Below are 25,369 nucleotides of genomic sequence, written 5' to 3'. Positions count from 1 at the left end.
GGCTGAGGGAGCCCTCAGTGGAGGGGCAAGGCGGCAGGCGCCGCCAGCAACAGCGGCGGCAGCAACAGCAGCACACCGGACGCGCGAACCCGCCGGGCGCGGGAACCCGCCGGGCCGCCCCGTCCCGGCCTCCCGCCCCGCCCCGCGCCGCCGCGCGCCCCGCGGGCACTGCCCGGCGCCGCCCCGGAAAGGGAACCGTCACTTCCGCAGAGGCCGCCATCTTGTCGGCGGTTCAGGGAGGCAGCGCCCGGCCCGGCAGCCCGCGCTCTGGTGAGGCGCGGCCGCTCCTCCGCCCCGCAGGCCGCGTTCCGCCGCCCCGCTACGGGCCCGGAGTCGCCATGGCCAACAACAGTCCCGCTCTCGGCGCCGGCAACTGCCAGGGGCAGCAGGCGGCCCAGCACCAGCCTGGCGCCGTCCCGCCGGCCCAGCAGCAGCTGCAGAGCGGAGCCCCCAAGCCGGCGGCCTCCGGCAAACAGGGCAACGTGCTGCCGCTCTGGGGGAATGAGAAGACCATGAACCTGAACCCCATGATCCTCACCAATATCCTCTCGTCGCCCTACTTCAAGGTGCAGCTCTATGAGCTCAAGACTTACCATGAGGTGGTGGACGAGATCTACTTCAAGGTGAGCCTGCGGGCCGCGCCCTGGGCTCCTCGGGGCTGCGCTGGCGGCCGTCCCGGGCCTCCCTGCGGCCGGGGTTACCGAAGGGGGAAGGCTTTGATGGCGGCCTGCGGGTTCTCTCAAGCCTTCCTGACTTACCATTTGCTGTGAGGGATGGGAGCAAATCTCTCTTTTGTCGCTTAATTGTGGGAAACCAAGGCGCTGTTTTCCTTACAAAAGAAATGTGTTTCGTGTCGGCTTTTAAATTACGGAGTTGTACGTTAGTTTTGAAGTGGGCGGTGTGAGCCTAGGCAGTGGGGTATGAAATGGCCGTCGAAGGACTGTGCTCTCGGCTGGAGAGCGTGAGAAGGGGACCCGATCTGCACGCCACTTTCAGAGACATGCACTCGCCGCGGCCCAGCAGTTCCCGACCTGCCGTGTAACAGCACAAAAGGTGTGGTAGTGACCATAGGTGGTTTCACCAGGAGTTTGCATGCGGCCTTCTTCCTCAGTCAGAGGCTAGGTGCCCTGCCTCCACACCCAGTCAGAAACAAGTTCACGTTAGGGCTTCTTTTGGCGTTAGGTAGGATGCACTAGGGAGACAACTGAATTTTATCAGTGCACCCATGTCTCGGTTGTTGTTTTGTTAGCAGGATTGAATCAATTTTGCAACGAGGCTTCCATCAAGACAGTCTCCCAGGTAGAGGTATGCATAATTAATGCTCATCAACACAGCCACACTCTTTGTTCTGATAATGAGAGCAAAACTTAGATAATTCAGGGTGCTGTCTTCAGTCATATTTTGGTGGTTATTGAGATACTTTTCTCAGTTGAACTCATTCTGCTTATAATGTTACTGTATCAGTTTGTGGGTTTCAGTATACTTTGAGGAGGAAAAAAAAAGGTAAAAGGTAGTATTTTTGTCTCATTTAGCTAGGGCAAGTCAGGTTATGTACAGCACTATAATTTTGAAAAATAACTCCATGGAAGTATTTTGAGATTCTTAGCACTTATGAAGACAGTGCTACTGTTTTTCCTCCTAATGACAGCATTTCTCTGCACTCTGTGATTTGGAGCAGGGTACCTAATTCTCTTAGAGTAACATTGTCAAAAGAGCTTCTCTTCAGTTAATTTACCACTTGCTGCATTTAAGATAGACATTCTTTATTCTGACTAATAGAATAAAAAGCAGCAAAGTTTATTTTTGCAAGTGATGGCAAGAGCTGAAAATTGTATAAAAGAAAATTTGAGAGCTTACTGTATCTTACATGGACCTTTTCAGATGTGGTAAAAAATATTAGGTGGGATTTGTCATCTTAGTATTGCTAGAGCTCAACTGCAGTAGGTCAGATAGCTCATTTGCTTGTCGCAGTGGTTCATTCCGTAAGTGGCTTAATTGGGGAAGCATTTTGACATGCCATTAAATATCTGCTTATTAATCCCAACGTATATCAAGTTTTTTTTGCTCAACTTGACAGCTATTCTGACTCAAAACTGCATGCTAAATAAAATGAAAACTTAGCCACTTACTCATGAGTAATAGATGTGAGGGAGAAGATAAATTGACAATTAAGCTACTTTGATGCTACTAAGAAGATTTTAATTCTGATCATGTTTAAAGTTTCCTGAAAAATTGCTGGCTTTTTTTTAAGTCAGTGTGGTATCCACCATAGCAGGTGTATTTTTCAGTTTCTTGGTCTTTGAGAACCAAAATAAGTGACTCAGTTTGAAGAACTGAAGAATGCCAAGTGCTGCATTCTCAGGAAATGCTGTCACAGTGGCAGCTACTGACAGGGACCATCTTTGAAGATGGGGATTCTGTCTAGATATTTTAATTAATTCAGTTGTAGTTCTCGTCTCCAGTTCTGTATCTGCAAAGTGGATGACTTCCTCTTCATCCCTGATCTCAGTATCATGTGCTTGTCCCCAACTCCATTTAATCTGTGTACTTCCAACAAGTTAAGTATATGCGGCAGTCTTTGTAGGATCAAAACTTTAAATAGTCTTTTCTGAACAGAATATTGCTTTCAGGGCTTTGGGCTTTTTTTATTGGTATCTGTATAAACCAGCATGTTTGTATTGAGTGTGGTCAATAAATGCAACTAATTTAAACAATTGAAGACTACTGTTGTGGAAGCGTCATGCTCTGTCCTTTGATTAAAAAATATTTTTAATTTTCTGTGTGAAGCAAAATGGTAAACAATCAGAAGGATGTGCAGTATTATTTACGTAGTATTTGTGAGCTTCTCATATGATGCTGATAATACAGGAAGTCACAGTGCATTTTTAATTCTACAGTTTTGGCATCTCTCATGTTTGTTATTTGGATAAGACAGCAACTGTAACAAAACAAAATCCCCAAGCTGTTAGTATATCTCTGATTTCATGTGATTGTGTACATAATTAGTTTTGCTTCATGTACTGTTAAAGAATTTTGATTTGAGAACAATGGTACAACTTGCCCACAAACTCTTATCCCCAGTCCATTATAAAACCAATCTATTTTGTCTTGCTTTTACCTTTTTTTTTTTAAGGTGATGTGCTTAGGTAATCCATTTGTTGAGCCAGGCATTCTCTGAATTCCACAGTTTCAAATGCATCTGAGGCATTTCTGTGGTTCTTAACTCAAAACTGTGGCATATGACTTATTGTAAAATTTAAGGAATTATGTTGGTTAGCTATGTTCATGCACTCATCTCTAAGTGGATGTCAAAAGATTTTAATTAGGCAAGCTTTACTCATTAGTACTTAGGAACCGTTTTATCCAAGAACATGACTACAGTCTACAAGAAAAAAACACTGGCTTTTTTAGATAAAAATTATATTGTTTATGCACATCTTTCTTTTGTACTAATTGTATGTGATAGAAATATCTAGCTAAGCTCACTGCGTAAATGAGATTGATGAATATGAGACTACAGATTTTTATTTCTGTAGCTATTAGCAGCAGTATTACTAATCTTGTTAAGAGACAGTGTAGATAAAGGTAGTTGTTTAGCTATAGAAAATATAATTATGGGATCTAGTAATATTGAAAGCACATGGAATAGAGCATAAGCATGGATGCTTTTATTTAAACATCCATTATTTTGCCTATAGTTTCTTAATGCGGTAATTAAACATCAAAATTACTCGCTTTAATGACAAAGCAGACTTGATCTTGAATTTGGTAGGAGGTATTTAAAATTGATTCAGGTTATCTATTTTTTAAATTAGGTTTTTATAGACAGCTAAACATTATGGAGGTTGTAATTTTTCTTCTATTCTTTCCTCTCTTTCAGGTTACTCATGTTGAACCATGGGAGAAGGGGAGCAGAAAAACAGCAGGCCAGACAGGGATGTGTGGAGGGGTAAGTAGAAGTACGTGCCTTCTTAAATTTTTCTGTCTGGTAAATACATTTCCCAAGCATAGCTAAAAATACTTGCATGTTGGCTCACTCCCTAGATGCAAAAGGATTTATTAGAACGAGTTTGTGTATTTCCTTTGCTTCCAGAGCTGTGGATGCAAGGAGTATTACTTCTTTCCCATCGCTCTGTTTGGAGATTAAGATTTTATCCTATGTTAGCTCTCATATTCTTTTGTAGATTTTGATAATGTCTTTGTGACTCCTGCCTTGTTTCCTAACTATTTTCTTTTGAAAGGTGCGTGGTGTTGGAACTGGAGGAATTGTGTCTACTGCCTTTTGTCTGCTCTACAAGTTATTTACACTGAAACTCACTCGTAAGCAAGTGATGGGCCTTATCACTCATACAGACTCCCCATATATTAGGGCTCTTGGATTTATGTATATTAGGTAAGTATCAATATAATCAACTAATGACCAATTTCATATCCAGAAAGCTGTATTAAAATGTTATGTTCTTTTTTCTGCTTAAAGGTACACACAACCACCTACAGATCTATGGGACTGGTTTGAATCCTTTCTTGATGATGAAGAGGTATGTCGGCGAGGGTAATAATTTGTTTTCTTTTGTTTCTTTTCATGTTACTACTATAGGTTTAAGCACTAATAAGGTTTTCTCTAGTTTAAATGTTGTGATGTTATGTTCTTCTAATTGCACTAGTTAGTGTAGGAAGCAGGTCTGAGCTGAGACCTGGGTCATTTTTCTTGGATTTCGAAGAATCCATTGGTTATGATGTTGCTGTCAAATATTACAAAGCCACATGAAAGACACTTATTAAAGCAGAATGCAGACAGCAGGCTGTGTGAGTGTGGCTTCTGTGCAGTTTATAGGAAAATTATTATTATTAAGCAAGATCCAGTAGGACCTGAGAGTGCAAAATTTGTATATTTAATTTATTTCTGTTACAGGGGGAATTGGTGCTTGCATAAAAGAGTGCGAAGTATATTGTGGAAACCAATATTCACCTTGAAAAATACTACTACCAGAAATCTCTGTGGTAGTTATTCGTGTCCTGGAATAACTAAATCCAGCATTTCTTCAGAGGAGAAACAAAATAGTCTTAATTAGTGCATAAGGTGGCATTGTTTCTAGTAACAGCCTTAATGTCTCTGCTAATGGGGCAAAAAAGAAACCTTAGTTGCTAACTGAAGAAGTTCAGTAAAGGGGCTGCATTATTATGCAGTCAAATAGCAGAATATCTTTGGTACCCCAGTTCTGATTTACTATCTGGAAAAACAAGAGTAGGAGCTGCTGGGTGAGGTTTCTTAGTCTATGAAGTGGAATATACGGTCTGCTAAATACTGTTGCAATGTGTATTTATCAAGCAGGTTTTAAATGATCCTAGATTTAAGAATAGAACAGGAAGGATCACTTGCACTCTTCAGTGCAACAGTGCAATCTACTTCAAGAAATATCAAATGTTGTAGTTGCAAATGATGACCAAATGAATACTTGTATTAAAAATAGTGTTAATACCTGTATCTGACTGCAATACAGTGTATTTATTTTAAACAGCTTCTTTCATGCTAAGTATCAAACACACTGTGCAAAGGAAACAGCTGTTATTTCAGGTAAACCTGTGTTACTGTATGTTTGTACCAAAAAACAATTTTCAATCTTGATTGCATTGCTGTGATACCCTCCTTCTCCCCCAGGTGGTGCTAGCTAATACAAATTGCAATGTTGCATTGTAACAGGAGAAGGATCGGGGTGGCTTCATTTTTTTAGAGTCCTACAAACAACTTGCTTCCCAGGGCAATAAAGTGATCATAAGTGATAAATTGATAAAGTGATTCATTGTGCAGGTCTTAACTGGCTCATTATTCAAAGCATCTTTTTTAGTTTATACTTTTCAGCTCTTGCAGATATTTGCTATCAGCATATATTGATTTACTGTTTGAAATCTCCTGTTTGAAATCTCCCCATATATTTTTGGAATTGGTGTTTCTTTCCCAGCTGCTTTTAGTAGCTTTGTGTTGTATAGGAAAGAGTGCTTGGGGCTGCTTGTCTTAAATTTCTTACCAGTCCTGGTCAGGCTCAATAGGATGAAGCAAATTTATATAAAAATGGAATTATTTAAACCTACAGAGTTTTTCTTTTCCCCTCCAGTTATTAAATATGTGGAAGCAGTTCCTCTTTTGTCATGCTGCTGTGAAAAACTTCCCAGGATACAGAGTTACTTTTCAAAATGCTTCTTATGTTTATTTTGTTTAACTGTACATGCTCTCCAGGTGCTACGTTTAACTCCTTTTTTTCTTCTTTAGATCTCTGCCGCCATTATATTTGGAAAAACTGTATATCTGAACACTTAAATGTGTGTGAGTGCAAGCAGTTTTACATTTAGATTTTCTCTTCCTGTTTAGATAACAAATCTCACTTTCCTTGTGTGCTTGCACTATAGGTTTGGGACTGACAATAGCTGACTAACATGTCCTGAGCTGTGAGAGGGCATAGCAAGAAGGCCTTCATGCGGTAATGACCCTTTTCAGAGACAATGGTCATCATGGATTATGCGTTTCCAATTATTTGTTCATTTATTTATTTTTTTACATACTTCTAAATTAGAAAACTCACTGCTTCATGGCAGTTGGTTTGCTATTGCTTCCAATTCTGTTAGGTTGCCATTTTGTACTAGAGGATTTTCTATGATCGTTTTTAGACAGGCAGTGATGTTCTTAATTGATTTAGGCCACAGGACTGGGTATGATAGTACTCAGTCGTACATCCACAAAATGGAGTATTAAATGTAGCTTGAGAGGACTTCTCAACTTTGTGGCATTTAAATACAAGATCATACCATATAACCAGACTGTGTAAGGGGATTTAGTGTTAATCTTCTCAGCAACAGTCCCTTACCATCCAGATGGCTGCAGGATTAGTATGTGCCTGCATGCATATATATTAAGTCCCATTCCTTATTTGTAACATACTGCCAAATCCAAAGGGTGCAGAGTTGGAATTTTTCAAAGGAAATGTATTAGAATATGAGACAAATAAACTTTCATAATCATGAGACTTCAAGAGGGCAGTAATGTAGCAGCATTTATTTTGAAAATGAGTAAAGAATATTTTTGACCATCAGGATATTTTTTGCTTGTATTTTGTAGGACCTGGATGTGAAAGCAGGTGGGGGTTGTGTTATGACCATCGGGGAGATGCTTCGTTCCTTCCTCACTAAGCTTGAATGGTTTTCCACGTTGTTTCCAAGAATTCCTGTGCCAGTCCAGAAAACCATTGACCAGCAAATTAAAAGCAGACCTAGAAAAATCAAGAAGGATGGCAAGGAGGGAATGGAAGAAATAGACCGGCATGCAGAACGTAGACGGTCAAGGTCATACATATGTTCTTTTGAAAATTAATGTTAAAAGTTCAATATTGTACTACTTGCTGCCAGAAACGTATTGTCTTTTCACTGAGATAGGTTTTAAGGCAACAGGCAGAACAGTTTATGGATGCTAATGGATGAAAATCAGATTATATTTGGTGTTTAATATTAAATACAGACTGTGTACAGAGAGGGTCCCTTAACTTGAAAAGGTTATGTTTCATATTGAGTATCTTTTCTTTCAAAAGGTCTCCAAGGCGGTCCATCAGTCCCAGGAGGTCTCCTAGAAGATCCAGAAGCAGAAGTCATCATCGGGAAGGCCATGGATCATCTAGTTTTGATAGAGAATTAGAAAGAGAAAGAGAACGGCAGAGGTTAGAACGGGAAGCTAAGGAGAGAGAAAAAGAAAGGCGGCGATCTCGAAGTACTGATCGCACATTTGAACGGAGGCGAAGCAGAAGCAGGGATAGGTACAGAAGCCGTAGTCGAAGCCGTGACAGGAAAGGTGATAGAAGAGACAGGGATAGGGAGCGAGAGAAAGAAAATGAACGGAGCCGAAAAAAAGAGAGAGATTATGATAAGGAAAGAGGTAGTGAGAGGGAAAAAGATCGATCTAGAGAAAGATCAAAAGAAAGGAAAAGTAAAGGTGATACGGAAGACAGAAGACATAAGGATGACAAGGATGACAAGAAACACCGGGATGACAAGAGGGATTCCAAAAAAGAGAGAAAGCATAGTAGAAGTCGAAGCCGAGAAAGGAAGCATAGGAGTAGAAGCCGAAGTAAGAATACAGGTAGTAAGCGCAGCAGAAGCAGGAGCAAAGAGAAATCAAGTAAACATAAAAATGAAAGTAAAGAGAAGTCCAGTAAACGAAGCAGAAGCAGAAGCAGAGGAAGAACAGATAGTGTTGAGAAGTCCAGAAAACGAGACCAGAGTCCCAGCAGAGAAAAATCTAGAAAGCGTAGCAGGAGCAAAGAACGTTCCCACAAACATGATCACAGTGATAGCAAGGACCATTCGGACAAACACGATCGTCGAAGGAGCCAAAGTACAGAACGAGAGAGCCAAGAAAAGCAACATAAAAACAAAGATGAGACTGTGTGAACTCTTTTGGAAGTGGATCACATTGAATCCTATAAATGTTTGATTAAATCCTGCTTATTTTTTCTTAAAGTTGAGATTGTGCAGTAGTTGATGAGCACTCTTCTCCAACCTCCCTCTAGGCTGCAGATTGTCATTTCCTATTTTGGGTAGGGAAGTGCCTTTGTAAACCCATTCGATGCATTGACGGTTTCAAACAATTAGTTTAGTTCGTAATGCAGATATTGTTCTTGCATTTTTATTGTTCAGATGTTTCTGAAATGTACAGTCTGTACATATGTCCTGAAAATGTTTTAATTCCTTTGGCATGGTTGCCATGTTGGTTAAATTTGTACGAGGCAATAAACTGCCACTAATTCTACTTAGATTTTGTAGATGTGGAATTATGGTTTGTATCCTGAAATTAGCATGGCTGTGCTTTACATGATAGTATGGCGTTTAGGGATGGATCTTGATTGTGTATTATAGCTGATATATTTATGTGCATACAATGTACATTGAGGGCTGCAGATTTAGAACTAACATGTCCACTGTACTTGCTGGTTTTTTTCAAAAGCTTTTAAAATGTATTATGTTGTTCCCCATCACTGGTGTTAAATTGAGAGTGGACTTTGAAGGAGATAGTGGTTTTGATGCAGAGATTTAGATTGTTTGGGCTTGTTTAGTAATTCTTTAGAAAGGCTACCTCAAGTGGACACTGTAAAGGTTGATGGATGAGTACTGGAGCCATCTATGCATTTTATTTGTTTGGGAAAAAAAATCCATGTAAGCTTCCATATTTTTTTTTTTAAAAACACAATTTACCTGTTTGTGGTCTTCTAATCTTTTTAATCAGCAGCTATACTCTGTCATCTACGATAATCTGGGGCTAATAAAGGCATTTAAGATGGGAAGAGGGAGGTAGGAAGAAGAAAATTATTACAAAGGATTTCAGTTTCAAGCTTCCAAAGCATTTTTATATGTGTAAACACTTAAAATTAAGAATTACCTGATAGTGTCCTTTTTTAAGTCATATTTTTTACAAATAGTAAGGATTGCAGTTTGTGCTGAACATTTCATCTGGCAGATTTTTTTTTTTTAAACAGGTTGTTAGAAGTAAAAACCAAAATACATAACAGAAGAAAATAATATCATTTAAGTCCAAGTCTATTTGATAGATTATTCTGATGACTTGTATACTAAGTGAGGAGAAGCATCTGGAATAAACTCTCAATTAATTCCTTTGTACTGAGTGTCAGCTTTTCCCTGCATGTTCGTTGCCAGTTAAAGAGTGTTTGAGTTGCTCCATGTTTCAATTTCAGACTGAGTGACACTCTGTGTGATAGAAGATTTTATGTAATAAGTTCCCTTTAAGGCAGATGTAGCTAACAAATGCAGAAGCCCCAAAATAGGAAGAACATAAAGTGTGACTCGTTCGTGATCATGAAGCGATCTGAAGGTAGAAATAAATTGATATTTGTGCCTTTTTTGATTCTGTGTTATGCAGGTAGTCTAGGCATGATACTCAAATACTAGGATATTTTTAAACCTCCAGGAGAAAACAAACAGTTCTTGAATTTCTTAAAATACTCTTATAGTATTCAAAGAAGTAAAAAACCTGGGATTTTCTTCCTCCCTGCTTTTATTGTTTACTGAATTGTTAGTCTTTCCTTTAGTTACCTTAGTGATTTTTAGTATTCAAAATCTCTTAATGCTCAGGTTGTTCAGGTACTATATTGTTACCTGATTTTAAATCTGAGCTTGACACACAGCTTAAGCTTCAACAATTCCATTGCACTGTAAAACCACAATACTGAGTTGTCAAGTAATAAGGGAGGAGAAATACTCTTGTCCATTTAAGAAATACCATGGCTAATAGAATATTACAAAGGTCTTTGCAGTCCAGTAAGAGATTGCATGGATTCTGTCAAACCTATGAGGACAACTTTACCTTATTTGCCACTTAGAAGACTTCTTTTGGTCTTGGTAGTTTTTAACCTTCAGCCTGTGAGTTTCCAAAACAGGACAGAAAGGCTGCAAGGCCAGTGTTTTATCAGGGAAAATGGATTACCATTTTCCAGTTGTTCTTTGACTGCTCCTCATCTGCTGCCATTATTGAGAAATACAGTTAAAGCATTATTTATTTGGAGGTAAAACTGAGGTAACTGAGAAACAGTATTTGCCCTGAAAGCAGGGAGAGCCACTTAAGTATAATAGAGTGAACATTTTGATACAGCTTGTGCAAAGACCAGCCTGCGCCAGTATCTCTTACAAGTGTAGTAATTTAAGAACTTTTATTTTTCAATTAATAGTACTTTCTCAGTTTTTCCATTTAATTGGATCTGTATTATGTGCTTGAGCTAGCAGTGTAATTGATAGCACAATATTTGTAACTAACCAAGACCCATGAAAACGATTTAAACCAAGATGCCAGTCTTAAGTTACCATTGGGATTTAGTATCATGCAGCTCTTCGGTTTGGAGCCAGGGACTCTTTAATTCCTTTTTGTCTTTTTTATGCCATTCTATTTCATGTGACCTTCCTTGAAACTGGAAGGAACAAATCCACAGCACTTCTACAATGCAGCTGTGATCAGAAATTGTAAGATGAGTCTCCAGTGTTGAATGGTCTGTTGCAGTTGCTGGCAGTACAGCTGCAGTGGGCATTTGGCTTGGGGTCATTAGGAGAAAATTTCTGCAATTTTTAATTTGAAGTATTATTAGAGTTTTCCAAGGAGGTATGGTTGCAGAGCTGTCTGGCAGCCTGCACAGTTACTCTTCAGTTCTCAGGGTGAAAGCACAACAAACCGAGCACTCTGAAGTCTCCACAGTATGCCACGTGTCCACTGTTACCTAGCTGGGATAGGCATTCCTCCTGAAGTCTAATCTGTCTGGAATTTCCTGAGGCTCCAAGCAGTAAGTACTTATCTGGACTAATACTAATTTGAGAAATGCACCTCTATTTTGTTTTTATCTTCTGAAGATACTACTTAACTAGTTGACCAGTATTTCAGATCCTTGGAAGTAGCAAATGTGTTCTTTTATTTTAAGGCAGGGTTAAGGCTTTGGACCCAGAGTCACATCCACCTACTGCCACATTACTCTGCAGGTAATTAGTGTCAGTACAAAGGACTTTGATGTATGGAGTGTTAACTGCTTGAGGGTAGGAAGGCACTGCAGAGAGATCTGGACAGGTTAGATTGATGGGCTGAGTGAGGTCAATGTGATGAGGATTAACAAGACCAAGTGCTGGGTCCTGTGCTTTGGTCACAATAACCCCAAGCAACACTTACAGACTTGGGAAGAGTGGCTGGAAAGCAGCCCAGTGGAAAAGGATCTGGGAGTCCTTGTGGATGGCCAGCTGAACATGAGCCAGCAGTGTTCCCAGGTGGCCAAAAAGGCCAACGGTATCCTGGCCTGTATCAAAAACTGTTCAGCAGGAGCAGGGAAGTGATCGTGCCCCTGTACTTGGCACTAGTAAGGTCACTATATTGAGGCCATAATTGAATACAGTGTTCAGTTCTGGGCATGACAGTATAAGAAAGACATGGAGGTCATGGAGCATGTCCAGAGAAGAGCAACAAGGCTGTTGAGGTGTTTGGAGGGTACATCATCTGAGGAGAGGCTGAGGGAACTGGGGTTTAATCTGAAGAAGAAAGAGAAGGATCAGGGGAGGCCTTCTTGTTCTTTATAGCTACCTATAGCTACCCGAATGGAGGTTGTAGAGAGGCTGCTGTTGGTGTCTTCTCCCAAGTAACTACTGATAGGATGAGAGGAAATGGGTTTAAGCTGTGCCAAAGGGTTTAGGTTGGATATTAGCAAAAATTTCTTTACTGAAAGAGTGAGGCTTTGGAATGGGCTGCCCAGGGAGGTCAGGGAGTTGCCATCCCTGGAGGTGGTCAAGAAGCATTCAGATGTGCTTCAGGATACAGTGTTGTGGTTGTTGGAGTATGGTTGGTCTATATGATCTTGAAGGTCTCTTCCAACCTTAATGATTCTGTGATTCTATAATAGGAGTGGTATTCTGATTACTTACTGAAAAAGGAAACTTGAATGGCAGGGCTATATATCAGATTACATTTGAGGGCTACTTACACCATGTATACCCATGTTATTTATCCTTCCATTTATATGTTGATGAAGAAACAATGAGCTCATACTTTTAGTATTTACAGTTGAATATTACTGTACTGACTCAAAGATAGTCTACAAATAGACAGGATCTCTTAAGGGGAACCCTTAAAGAATTAGACTACTGGTAGGTGTTTGAGCCCTTTCTGCACTGCTACGAATTGCACATAGCTTTACATAGAGAAGATGTCCACCAGCTATACTGCAGGGTACAACAGTGTGAAACGCAACTCTGGAGGTTTTGCAACACAGTTATTGTACTTTGGTTGGTTTTTTCTCCTCCCCTCTCTTCCCCAACGATAGTTGGATGTGGGAGAACACCTCTTAGCTCTCAGCAATTTTGTATCAAATCTGAAACCAACTGAAGGATAATTTTTTGTCAGTTTCTTTACTGGATTGAAGACAGCCTAAGTTTTGAGCTACTACTACTGTGTCAAATACAATTACAAATAAGCTGTGGCTTGAATTTGATTCCAAAGGAAAGTGATTGCTTTAGACCTCTGAAGATCCAGTTAATAGCCACTTGGTTAAATACTTAGGCTTTGGTGATAGTGTTTGACACCAATATCAATGATGCAAAGAAAAAAAATCTAAATAAAACCTTCAAGGAAGAAAGTTGTGAATAATACTTACTTTTATATTCTTAATTTTATTTTTTTTTCAAATAAAATGAGAAATAAACCAAACATTTTCATTAAGTAATTCAGGGCAGTTTTAAATAGCTTTTCCTAAAGAAAGACTTGTTTGACAATGAATAAATGCAGATTGTGTTCTAAGAAGCAACATGTAATTCTTGGGCCATCTATAATGAATTTATTGAAGAGTGAGATTCCCACAAGATTATTTTGTGCAAGTGATCAGAAGCAGTGAGTGAGATACCCAGTATAACTGTTCTGTGAGGCAAGGTAACTTTCAGTATGCATGGTGTCTGTTTTCGTAAGCTGAAAATACTGTTAAAATCCCTGTTGCCTTTGCTAACTTTTGTATATAAGCTCCTGAGGATTGCTTTTGGAAAATATTTTTGAGTAATTGTTTTACTTTTTTGTGTACGTAGAACCCTTCAACTTTGCTTTATACATTGGCTGAAAAAGTAACTGCTATGGAGTATGAGAAAAGCTGCTGACTTTTCTGAAAAATGGGAAATTAAAATTTTAGTAATAACTGTCAGTTCTTCATTAGCCACAAACCAGAACAAGTCTTGATGTGAAGGGGACGTTATGTTTACCCTCAGGAGTCACCTCTCAAAATTGTAAAGGAATCAAATTTTTTTTAGATTAAAATGAAAAATACTTAGAATACTTGATTAAGCTTCACATTACTTTTGAGTGCACCTAAACAGCTGCTTTTTTTTTTTTTTTTAAGGAGTTAAATTTCACTCTTTTAATCTTTATTTCAGCCTTTACTATTTCATTGGTACATGAGGTCTAGAACACACTTTCTGATTAATAACTGTCTTGGAAGAGCTTTTAAAACTGATTGCTTTACAGGGAAAATTACAGTTGAAGATTACAGATAACTACCAGTGTTCATCTACATTTAAAAAAAATATCAGTTGGGGCTCAAATTTTGATTAGATCTCAGCTATGTTTAGCTATTCAGCTTCCCTCCTCCCAGCCCCTCAAGCAGCCACGACTGATTTAGTTAAGCACAGACGTCATTTTTCCAGCTTCAGGGAAAGAGTGAGAAAAGCATTCATGTTGAATGGTGTTATCAATCACCCTAATGTCCAGGACAGCAGCAAAGAGAAGAGGATCCACCTTGGGCAGGGGGGGTGGAAAGTCAGCAGTGACTCCCTACCATCCTTTTGAATCAAGGGCAGTAAATAGTGCAGAACACCAGTATTTTTGTTGAAGAATGTGCAATTTTAGCTAGCATATAAAGTAAATGAGCACTGAAGAGTATCTTGATCTGTTTGGATTTTGAGGGCTTTCCTGAGGATAGTATTAGAAAAGGATTAATAATGTGAAAGAGGGTTTTATTGTAAATGGAGGGGAGGACAAATCAGTTTTGATAGTGTGAGCAGACAACATGAAGTTTCTGAGGTAAACATGATTAATTTTAACAAACCAGTTATATTTAAGATATACAGGACTGATGAAGCTTATCCCTCCAATCCCGAAGATTTAAGCAGCAGGAAAGTTTAATACATCCTAATCTGAATTACTACTCTTATAACTTACCTCCTTATCTGAACCAGAATTTCCATCTAGGTATGTTGTTCTGCATTGCTCTTTCCTCTATAAATCACTGTAACAGAATTCAGAAATTAAGACAATTTCAGTTACGAAAAAGCACTATCTTGATAAATGTTTATTTTAGTGACTGTTGCTTTTGAAGTTGTTTCTAGGAGCTTATATAGCACAAATAAAGCACAAGACTATCCTTCTGAAACCCCTGATGAAATAAAGTAGAACAGGCTGAGGTAAACAACACTTTTTTTTTTTTTTACTTTTTTAGAATTAAAAATCACAAGTGCAACTTAGTTTCATTTGTACTGGGACATGGCAAGGCTGTGAAGGATAAGCCTGCCTTTTATTATGTGCTATCAGTGTGACAGCATGGACTGCATGATGGTATACAGGCCACAATCTAGGTAAGTTTTGTTGCTTTTTTTAATTATACATTAAAAGATGGGGAGGAGCACAGAGACAAACTTGCATTATGCTAACACAAGCCTTGACTATCTGAAACATATATATTATCTGCATCTTATTTGGAGTTACATGATGCTAACATGTTTTAGAAACATCTCTTACCCATTCCAACAGAGCTTCCAGAACAGGTAACTGAAATGACATGAAACAGTAGTATACATGTTAGGTGTCAGGTTGTAAGCTGTAAAACATCAGTAGTCTGTAGAATGTAGTCCATGCTATACAACTGTAATCCTATCAGATAGCAGTAGTTATAGAATGGATTAAATTTATGCCCCTGGGAAAGGAATCCCAAGGAAATTACTAACCCTTTAAACATTTTTTTACTTTAAAAATGTGCTTAGGAGTCATTCATAAAAGTTCTTGATCTGTTTCTTTACTCAGAAACAATAATTCCATAAAACAAAGCAATTAAGAATCCTCATTTGTTTGATTCTGTATTCTAACCACTACTAACCTCCCAACTGAAAACTAACTTCTGTGTTCACAAGGTAATGGGTGATCCAGTTAAAAGGCAAGTGTGTAGATAAGTATGCCCAGTCTCAAAATGCTCCTGTGAAGTTCCTGTCACAGATACTTCAAGATAGCACCCCCTCCGCTCTGGAGTCAACACTAGAATACAAAAGTTCTACTCCATGCCACCTTTATTCTGCATTAGGTTTTAACCACCTAGCATGTATGGACAAAAGTACATCAATCAAAGAAATTATTATTTACCTGAATATATTTTTTTGGGACAAAATGTAAGCCTCGGCCCTTTATCAGTAACTGGAGATACTACCACTGTGTAGACATCCCCACAAGGTATCTTGGTGATAACACAGTGACTTAGACCTGAGATAGGGGTACAGGTGAAATTGCCTTTTGAGCCAAATAAATCAGTATTGTAGTTTACTGTTTTGTCAGAAGCTTGCCAGTACACCCTGATACCATTATTGCCAAGTCTATATAGCTTCACCCCAGAAGGGCAGCAAACACCTAATAAAATAAAACACATTAATAAGCAAATTTTGTGAACCCACAATACATTATACATTCCTGGAGAGCATTTTAAACCAATGAGAAATTATTTCACAGAAAGACAAAATTATTGAACTGAACTAGGGAAGAACATGTTCTATCAGACTCATATTACAGAGCTGGAATTAGCCATTGTTTTACATGTTTGAATACTGTTGCTCAAGGCTGGCTATGGAGGCATCAGGGCTACCCCATAGTACCCAGAATCCTCCTGGGGTCTCAAAATATAATTATGGCATTGCATAATTTAAATTAAAAAATTCTTTCTGGAGCAATGTTACCAAAACATCTTTATAGGGCCACCTGATGGCCATTGTAAGAACAGGGTTTAAATTATACATTAAAATAGTCCAAAATTCATTTATCTAAATGAGGGAACTCTTCAGATTATTAACTATGTATTGAATTTCAGCTGAACTATTTGTATGAGAGGAACACTATACAAAGTTATTTGCCTGCTGAGTCTTTTTCTTTCTAATTGCTTTTACAATTTACGTACTGGAAGAATATCCTTGATATGTGCAACTGGATGTCAAACCCGTTTCACTGACTGCTTTCAGAGATACTGTATAGTTGGTGCCACATGTGATGCATCCCAGGAGACAGTAGTTTTGAAGAGTGTGACACTTTGCCTGTCCTTTTGGAGACTCCAGCATTGTTATGTATGTCTGTGCACCCACTCCAACAGACCAGCTGATATTTGTTACAGACTGTGTCACTTGAGTTAGTATCAGGTCACTAGGACAACAGGGAGCTTAAAAAGAATAAGAAAATAGATAATTCTGTTTTGTGCTTGGAAAATGGAAGGTATTTTGAGCAGTTGCAACTAGAATAGTACATGATCGAGAGCATTAGAAAAAGCCAAAACATATAGAGACAGAACTACTTAAATATTATGCTGCTAAATATTTTCCACTATATACAATTTATACATACCTGTCTCTAAAGGGACACTGTAGCTTGGCAAGCTCTGTCCTGCTGGTGATCTTGCTATAGCGCTGACAGAGAAAGCAGATCCACAGGGAAGATTAATCAGGGTACAGGAATTTGCAGAGCTTGTGCAATGCCAAAGTCCAGCTTCTCCTCTGGCAGTGACAACATATGTTGCTTCTTCATTGTCAGATTGCCAGTGCACACTGATTACAGATAGAGCCTCCTTTGAGATATTTTTAATTTCAGGACTGCAGGGAGCTGAAATATTGAATATTAACACTATTTAAACAGATGGTTTATAAATACCATATAAGTTACACATGAATATCAAATTCCAGCAAGAACTATTTTGGAAAAGTGTATAATCCTTAAATCTTTACTCCTGGTGAGAATTTAAAACTTGTGACAAAACTGACAACATAACAATTTTGCATACAAAACCAGATATGAACTGTAAATCTGATTTTTAAAAACTTGAACCATTCAGAAGCTTTCATTCCAAATCTGGTTTTAGGTCCCTGCTTACAGGATTTTTTTAAAGACTTCCAGTATTTTATTTTTTTAAATTTTTATCAGTTACAGTAACTTAGCACTCCAGTAATGCTTTTCATCTATGAATCGCTGCAGTGTCTAACCAATTATTTCTTCTGCTAAAGGAAAATAAGAATGACCATAATACCTGTTGCCACGTCCTTAGATGCACACGACGTGTTGCTGCCCCTGGCTTCACTGAAAGAATAAACCGTGACGTTATAGTGGGTGTTGCACTGCAGGGCAGACAAGGTGCAGGCTGTGGCGGTGTCGTTGCAGAGCACCGCGCCGCTCCAGCCAACAGCTCTCGTTTCGTACATTTCAGCCCCGCGGACAGGAGCCCAGGTGACCCGCACAGTGTCGCTCGACACGAACACGGCCCTGAAGTCACTGGGGCAACAAGGTGCTGGGAATAGGCAAGGCAGAGAGGGAAATTTGAACGTGAAGTGAAAACTGGCACGACATCTAAGAGCCCTGTTTCATTCAGCTACGCGCTTCATGTCTTAAATCTGCAAAGGTGACTAAGGTGACTGATACTGTGCAAACAGCCTCATTAATCCCAGACTTTTATAATTATTACAGTACTTCTCCTTCCAAATCAATAGAGGGCATTCTAGTGTACAGGTAAGGCATAGAAATTATGTATATCCTTAATTTGAAATTCCAAAGCATCTAGAGGTTAAACAACAATATTTTTCACAATTCTCCATGGAAAGCATTACTTTTTTATTTCCGAAACAAGAAAAATGCTCTATGAGGACATTTATTACTTTGGTACACTCCTACCCAATACAGGACTAGAATTCAAATGTTATGCCAGGACTGTGTGTTATTCACATGTCCCTGCCTGATGACTGTGAATTGTTAAACTACACTGAAGTTTGTAACCACTGTTGTTGCAGGTAACTACACAAGTCACAAGTTAAATGGGAAGCGGTTCTTTTTCTCTGCTGACCTTCATGTGTTTTGCCCAAAAATTGAATAAAAATAGAAATTTAAGTCATTATCTTCCAATAAAAATCTCCAATCAGCTCTACCATAAACACAGTTAACGGATCCAACATGAATTTGCAAGGATACGTTGCTACTTACCAGTAGTGTAATTGAATACATCACCTAAAGGACTCTGCCCTGCCTTGTTGTATGCAAAGACACTAATGAAGTAAGTGAAGCCACAGTCTGACTGGAAATGGCAATGAGTATGTGATGTGTTGCAGTGCACTTCAAAGCCATCATCACTTTTCACAAAAACCACATAATAGTGACCAAAATTGACGCTAGACCACGATACCAACAAGTGGCCAGGTTCATCCTCCTCAATTGATACATTTACTGGTGCACAAGGAACTGAAAAACAAAATAAATTTAAAAGTAAAGAAAAAATATTTGAAATCAGAATATTTTTATTGGAGTTACACTTTTGAGGAATAAAGGAAAAACCACACATATACAGAATTTTTCTACTTGGTTTGAACAGTTGTTCTGTCTTGTTCAAGAAAACAGCAATTTATCTGCCTTTACAGAAGGTGCTACTTCTGAGTCACTAACAAGGATGATCTCTAACTCCTACCAATGAGAAGTAAAAAGGAGGCAGGCTACATCAAATAAGTAAATAATGTGTCTTTAGGGTAGCACACAACAAAAATGGTTTAGATTTTGCATACACAGACAGTCATCTAACAGGTCAGGAAGCAATAACCTCTGATGTGGCAGTGGTGCTAAATTTGTCCTGACAAATCTGCTACCTCCAAATGGTCTATGACTGTATCTTAACTTATCCTAGTGGTGCTACTTTAGCTGCATGTGGTTATTTCCTAAGTAACAATTAGATTTAGCCTAGAACAGTTCTCAGCCTAGGGTCAGTCCTTATTGCTATTTCCTCACAGATTTCTCCCAATTTATTTGTGCCGGACCTGACAGAGTAGGACAGATCTGTTACTCCTTAACATGGTTTTAAGCTCAGAAATTTGACTTTAGAACCGGTACTTCTGATAAGAGGAAAATGCTTCAGCCAACTATATACACACTATTGCAAGCTTTTCTCACAGAAATACAAAGGAAATTTAGGCTGATATCCCCAAAACAGAAAGGTATACGGCTCAGTTCACGCACAAAGTTCAGAGGCAGAAACAACTATTTGATGACCACTTGTGAACTGAAATGGACTAACATTTGAAATTAAAGAAATATATGTTAAAATGCCATAAGCTATATATAGGATCAATGACACATACTAGTTTTTAAGCTTACTGCATCAGTAGGTTTACTGGATCCAGCATCATTGTATGCTGTGACAGAAATAGAATATTCAGAGCCACACTGGAGTGATAGCACCAGACAGGAGGTAGAAGATGTGTTACAGTTCAGTTTGAAGAGTCCACTGGAGGCTGTCACACTGTAAGTTAGAGCTCCTTTGGCTGGCATCCAAGAAACAATAGCTCTTGAAGCACCACTATGAAAAAATACTTGAACATCTGCTGGTGCCTTGGGACCTACAATGTATCAGTTTGGAACACATAAATACAACTTAGTGTATGGCCTATAGACGTGATCTTTTTTGTAACTTGCAAACTAAATACACTTTTTGTGGTGTTGACCTTACCCACATTCATATTAAAGTGACCATTTTTAAAAGACTTAGCTCTGGTTGTACACTGTCACAAAGCTATCTGTTGAAACTTGTATTCACTTTTCACAGTTACAAAACCCCTCAAATCAGTATAAGCTTTTGCAATTCTTACTCATGTCTGTCCTAGGTACAACTTTGGTGGTAGATTATGGTATCTTTGCCTCAGTAGTATTCATTAAACAGCCATGTCATCTGAGCTTTCATGAACTTTGAGATGTGGGTAAGAACTGTATAATCTGAAAATCTACCCAATGTATCTGAAAAATGTAACACAATCACACATACACATAAATCTTCCTGGTGCATGTGTGTGTATATATATATTTGTATATTTCTTAATTTATTTTTTTTAATGCTTACTTGGTTTCAGAAAGGAAAATGTCTTACTTGTTCTTTGGTTGCATGTGAAATCATCTCCAGGTATCCCATTGACATTCCAGGCATATGCCTTGATAGTATAGAGCGTTCCTGGATCTAGATTTGTAAATATCAATGAGGTGTTGGTGGTGTTCTCCTTCAGCATTCTGCCCAAGCCATCTGATCTCATGAGGGACACTGAGAATCCAGCTGCCATATGCATAACTTTCCAGCTCACTGCAATGGAGTCACAACTCGGAGAACTAACAGACAGAACTGGAGCAGCCAGGACTGTTGAGAAAGAACACCAATTAGGCTTTTGGTTTTTCGGCAATACTGCCTGAAAGGGCCAAATTAAAAATGAATACAGAATCACCCAACTGTGAGACAAATTCAGTGACAATAAAAACAGAAAAATAAATTCATTCAAGACTGACAGAATACATATGGAAACTAATTGGTGCATCCATTTTATTAAAGGTTTTGTAAAATGAATGCAACTCATACACAACGTATGAAAAGTTGAGTGTGTAGAAGAATGAAAATCACCAAGTTAAGTATTTTGTTAAAATAAAATCAAATTTTGTTAAAATAAAATACATATATATATATTCATCTAAATTCTAGTAAAACTTTCTATTAAACATTTAACTTACAGTACTGTCATAAAGCATATAATAGAGGCTCTTGCTCTTGTCATTAATTCAGATGGACAAATTCTACTTCTCAAAAACCGAAAGGAGAATGTGATCAAAATAATTTAAAATACAAGATTATAATAACTCAGTACTGGTACATGCCTGGGCTATACTGTTGTGTTGTTTTTTTTCTGTTCAAATAAGAAAATAAAAAGGATGCTTGCATGAATGCTCTATATTATATGAATAATATTATTATAACATTACAGAGTATGAAATAAGAAAAGGAATTTGAAAGTCCACCTGTTTTTGCTTTTCTGAAGAGTGAGGGCTGGCTTTTTCCTCCTGAATTTATAGATCTGATTGAGAGTCTATATAAGGTGGCAGGTTTCAGCCCCATCACTGTGCCTGGAGAATTTGTAACTACAGTTTCAATTAAGGAATCTCCATCTTCTGCAGTCAACAGGTAACTAGTAGCTCCAGGTACTGCTTTCCATTCCACTGTGATACTGTTGCTAAGTTTTGAATAAGCTTGGTCAATAACAGGTATGTCTGGAGCTAAAACAGAAATAACGATACACATACTGAAGTTGAGGAACTCAGCCCTGTGAAATGCTAAGTGCTCTGAACATTTCACATGTACAACGAATGGCCTACGCTTTATTTGAATATTTACAATTTAAGCTAAAAGAAGTTTATGTGACCAAACAAAACACAGAGTCTTGACATATTCTAGACCAACTTTCATCTTCCAGTAAAATATTCTAGTACCCTTGAAATCGCTATTAAAAATCAGCTTTATTTAACCTGGGTTGCACTGAGAGGTCTTGCTCTAATAGCCAATTAACTATATTGGCTGATTTTAGAAAGCAATACACAAAGCAATTTATTCAAAGAAGAAGTGGATGTTCTGCTCTCTGATTTACTTTTTTTCTTTTAAAATATTTGTTTTAGTAATAATTAATAAAAAATTCCATGTTAGGATTCCCATGTGGGAAATCTTTATGCAAGTCTAAGAGAGGTGCCTGCCTAACTGTCAAGCAGAGAATATACAGCATATGTTTTATACAAGAAACAAATTACAGAACATTAATTATTAGTATCTCTTCTCCCATAACTAAGCTCGCAATAGAGGCTTTTTTATACTTTCCAGGATAAACACTGTTTTTAAAAAAAAAAAAATTATGATAATAATTACTTTTATAGGAAACAAATTCTGCTAGAAAAATAAGGTCTATTTCTAAAAATTATCAGTTAAATTATTTTAAAAACAGAATCTCAACAGAAATTTTCCATGATGAAATAAAAAACCATTTCTATTTATGTAGATCCTTCTTCAATATTTATCCATGACTTCTATGCTACAAGTCCTTTTGTGAATGAAACAAAAATACAGAATCAGTACTGAAAAATGTATACAGCTTCACATCTGCACTTGTAATGAAAGGGTAGGTGATTTGGAAAGCTGCAGTCTGAGCAAGCTGTGCACAGCAGGTTAGGGAAACATACATACTAAGAAATGAGGGGGAAAGGAGCTAATACTGAACTGAGCAGCAGAACCAGCCAAAGCCTTCAACCGGAATGGCAGCTGTTCCCTACCCATACAATGAAACATCACAGAGGTCAATGAAAACTATACTTCACAAAGTTTCTCTTACTAACCTGTGGACTGCATAATCTGTGTTTCTGCAAGAATAATTCCATTCCTGTCAATGGCTTCTGCTTGGATAGCATAAATAGTACTGGGAATTAATGAAGTTAGAGTTCCTTTAAGTGTAACATCACTAAAATGAACCAGTAATGAATGGTCTACACTATTCATAGCTGTAGCTGTGACTCTGTAAGAGGAGGTTCCTGAAAACTTGGGCCACCTGAGACAAATGCTTTGTGATGTCACATCATATATAGACACAGAGAAACCTAAAACAAACAACAAAAACAAAAATGGAAAAAAAAATCAAAAAACAATTTCAGTCATTCCCAAACTTAAATATTTAAGTATTTACAAAATTGTTCAGTGCCTTATCAAGCATCTATGTGACCTAATTTTCAGATGATATGCATTCCACTGAATCTGGAGTACTGTTTCCCTTGTTCACTTTTGTAACCATTAATTACAGTAATAACTGCTGCTTGCTCTCATGATATCACATTGTAATTATGGCTATTTTTCTTAAAACCCTCATATGTTATAGTCTAATTGAGTTGGCTTTTTTTGGGGAGGGTGTGGTGTTCTGTTTTAATTTAAAAAATGCAACAAATAATTGGGTTGAAATGTAAGAGAGTTTTAATTCTATTTGTAGCATAATTATGTAGGCTATGAGCAGCACAATTCGTTCAGATGAATGTTCTCCCTGGTTCACTCTAGTGCCAAGGCATACGTGGTCTGTCAGAATCTTTGTGCAAGTGTCCAACAGAATCAGAACTCCTAAAAATGAAGTCTAAAATTTATAAAGGTATCAACATAGATTTTTAAAAGCTGAATCAAACTTGAAAACAATATTTGTTTATAAAGCTGCTAGAACTTTTACAATGTTTTATTAGAAATCACGTGTTCTCTTCAGACCCCTTAAAAAATTACCAGGCAAAACCAAAATATCATTTTGAAGATTTACCTGTGTTAGCTGAGAAGATCTGAAAAGGAAGATGTAAAAAAAAAAATTATGTTAGTAATAACACCTTAAAATACTATTTTTAACACATTTTTGTGATATGATGTATTTGCTCAAATTCTTTAAGCACAAAAAGTTTATACAACCAATGAGAGTTGGTACATGTATGCAGATCGTACTGCTTCTTCATTTTGCTCTCTCAGGCTGCCCAATTGATCCAGTTTTAATTTGTTGACAGACTTCAAAAAACCCTGCATCCTAATACATTATTTCATTTTTCAGTCACTTGTAAAGCCCTCAAAAGTGTAACAAAATACAAACTAAGAAGCGGTTGTTAGATAATCTCTCCCCTAACCTTTAGTTTACGAAGAGTACAGTACCATTCTTGAACAAAGTTTTAAAGTTGCACTCACCATTTCTAGGCAGCTGAAAAGCAGTCCAAGAAATATTAATGATTTACTTTTTGCACCACACATCTTGTCAGAACTTTGTTCCAGCCCTCACACCGGGGCCAGCTCAGGCCAGCACTACTTCGCCTGGGACGAGGAGAGGCCGCGCGGGCTGAGGCCCCCCTCTCCCCCCTCTCCCCTCTCCCTCCTCTCCCTCCTCTCCTCCCCGCTGGCCTGCAGCCTGCCACCCGCTACCAAGCCGTGGCGAAACGAGCCCCACACAGCACTGACCTTTTTTAGGCAGGCGGGTGGTGGTTTTCTTTCCCTTCTGTCACAGGATGCGGTTTCTGTACAGCTCATACAAGATTAATAAAATAATTCAGCTCAATGTAAAATCGGTATTTGGTGTTCAGCTTGTTATCTGTTGACAACTTTGTCCACTTAGAAAGCTCTTTTTTTTTTATTCTGTCAGGAATTATGCCCTAGTTGTGCTCCTCTTCGAAGGAACGCTGCCATAAGCTGCTGGGGACCACTCCTCCCATCCTTCCGTGCTGTGGAAGGAGGAATCTTCCTCTTTTCCTCGTATTGCTACCAGCTGCCTTGGTACCCTTTGACAACGTGCCCTTATGTCTTCAAACTACAACTTCTAACAGACGGTTTTAGGCGTCAAGAACCAGTATCTTTCTACGAGCCTATTGAGTTTTCTTCAGTGGTTTACAGAACGCACCAGGGAACCTGCGGGCCGTGTTTATGAGGGAGCGACAGTGGCCAGGGGAGTTTCAGACCTACAGAGGACGCGGGACCACAGCAGGTTTCGCAGAGGCTTCCCCGGCCGGGTGGTCTCCCGGTCCCCCGGCAGCTCCTAGGAGCCTCAGGGCTCGGCAGGCGGCGGCGGGTGTCCCAGGCGCAGCTCCATACGAGCAACTCGACGCTCCTTCCTCAGGGGATGAGCCCTGGTCACCAGGTACTTCCCCAGCTGGAATTTCGGACCCCATCACCTCAGAGAACCGGCACCTGGCAACCAGCACGGCGCCCGAGGGCCCGGCCCGGCTGACGAGCAGGCAGCG

The 25,369-nt window shown here is 38.8% G+C and overlaps 2 protein-coding genes across 8 annotated transcripts; one reads left to right on the top strand and one right to left on the bottom strand.

Annotated features, from left to right (window-relative positions):
* Window positions 1–219: 219 nt before the first annotated feature.
* Window positions 220–9,657, top strand: PRPF38B (pre-mRNA processing factor 38B). Its single transcript, XM_051624643.1, has 6 exons — window positions 220–623; window positions 3,881–3,949; window positions 4,242–4,393; window positions 4,478–4,538; window positions 7,112–7,335; window positions 7,578–9,657. The coding sequence occupies exons 1-6, from the start codon at window positions 339–341 to the stop codon at window positions 8,431–8,433; spliced, it is 1,647 nt and encodes a 548-aa protein (XP_051480603.1). The 5' UTR covers window positions 220–338; the 3' UTR covers window positions 8,434–9,657.
* FNDC7 (fibronectin type III domain containing 7) lies at window positions 7,034–25,322 on the bottom strand. Of its 7 annotated transcripts, none has more exons than XM_051624635.1 (14): window positions 24,594–25,321; window positions 23,917–23,935; window positions 22,964–23,221; window positions 21,605–21,859; window positions 20,694–20,954; window positions 19,912–20,169; window positions 18,770–19,024; window positions 17,826–18,083; window positions 17,150–17,404; window positions 16,713–16,967; window positions 15,911–16,171; window positions 15,296–15,325; window positions 14,720–14,786; window positions 7,034–7,660 (listed from the first exon to the last, which is right to left on the bottom strand). In XM_051624635.1, the coding sequence occupies exons 1-13, from the start codon at window positions 24,660–24,662 to the stop codon at window positions 14,746–14,748; spliced, it is 2,475 nt and encodes an 824-aa protein (XP_051480595.1). In that variant the 5' UTR covers window positions 24,663–25,321; the 3' UTR covers window positions 7,034–7,660; window positions 14,720–14,745. The 7 variants fall into 7 exon arrangements, with proteins under 7 accessions (XP_051480595.1, XP_051480598.1, XP_051480601.1 ...); XM_051624638.1 differs by lacking the exon at window positions 24,594–25,321 and adding an exon at window positions 24,327–24,389; XM_051624637.1 differs by lacking the exon at window positions 7,034–7,660 and adding an exon at window positions 9,359–11,103 and having other exon boundaries at window positions 24,594–25,322.
* Window positions 25,323–25,369: the final 47 nt, after the last annotated feature.

This window comes from Apus apus, chromosome 7 (genome assembly GCF_020740795.1).
Source record: "Apus apus isolate bApuApu2 chromosome 7, bApuApu2.pri.cur, whole genome shotgun sequence".
Lineage (NCBI taxonomy): Eukaryota > Metazoa > Chordata > Aves > Apodiformes > Apodidae > Apus > Apus apus.
Note: the sequence above shows the minus strand (reverse complement) of the source record. Positions and strands in the feature narration are given on the sequence as shown.

What these genes read in the sequence shown, in the direction of transcription:
- FNDC7 (XM_051624637.1), bottom strand. Translation starts at nt 24,662, where the DNA reads ATGAGCTGTACAGAAACCGCATCCTGTGACAGAAGGGAAAGAAAACCA. An exon ending in TGCAGTAAGCTTAAAAACTA is followed by an intron (nt 19,025 to 19,911) that starts GTATGTGTCATT and finishes TTTGTTTTTCAG; the next exon opens with TTCCTTGTGCACCAGTAAAT. An exon ending in ATATCAAGGATATTCTTCCA is followed by an intron (nt 16,172 to 16,712) that starts GTACGTAAATTG and finishes TTATTTTATTAG; the next exon opens with GTGTTTGCTGCCCTTCTGGG.
- PRPF38B (XM_051624643.1), top strand. Translation starts at nt 339, where the DNA reads ATGGCCAACAACAGTCCCGCTCTCGGCGCCGGCAACTGCCAGGGGCAG. An exon ending in CTTGGATTTATGTATATTAG is followed by an intron (nt 4,394 to 4,477) that starts GTAAGTATCAAT and finishes TTCTGCTTAAAG; the next exon opens with GTACACACAACCACCTACAG. An exon ending in GCAGAACGTAGACGGTCAAG is followed by an intron (nt 7,336 to 7,577) that starts GTCATACATATG and finishes TTCTTTCAAAAG; the next exon opens with GTCTCCAAGGCGGTCCATCA.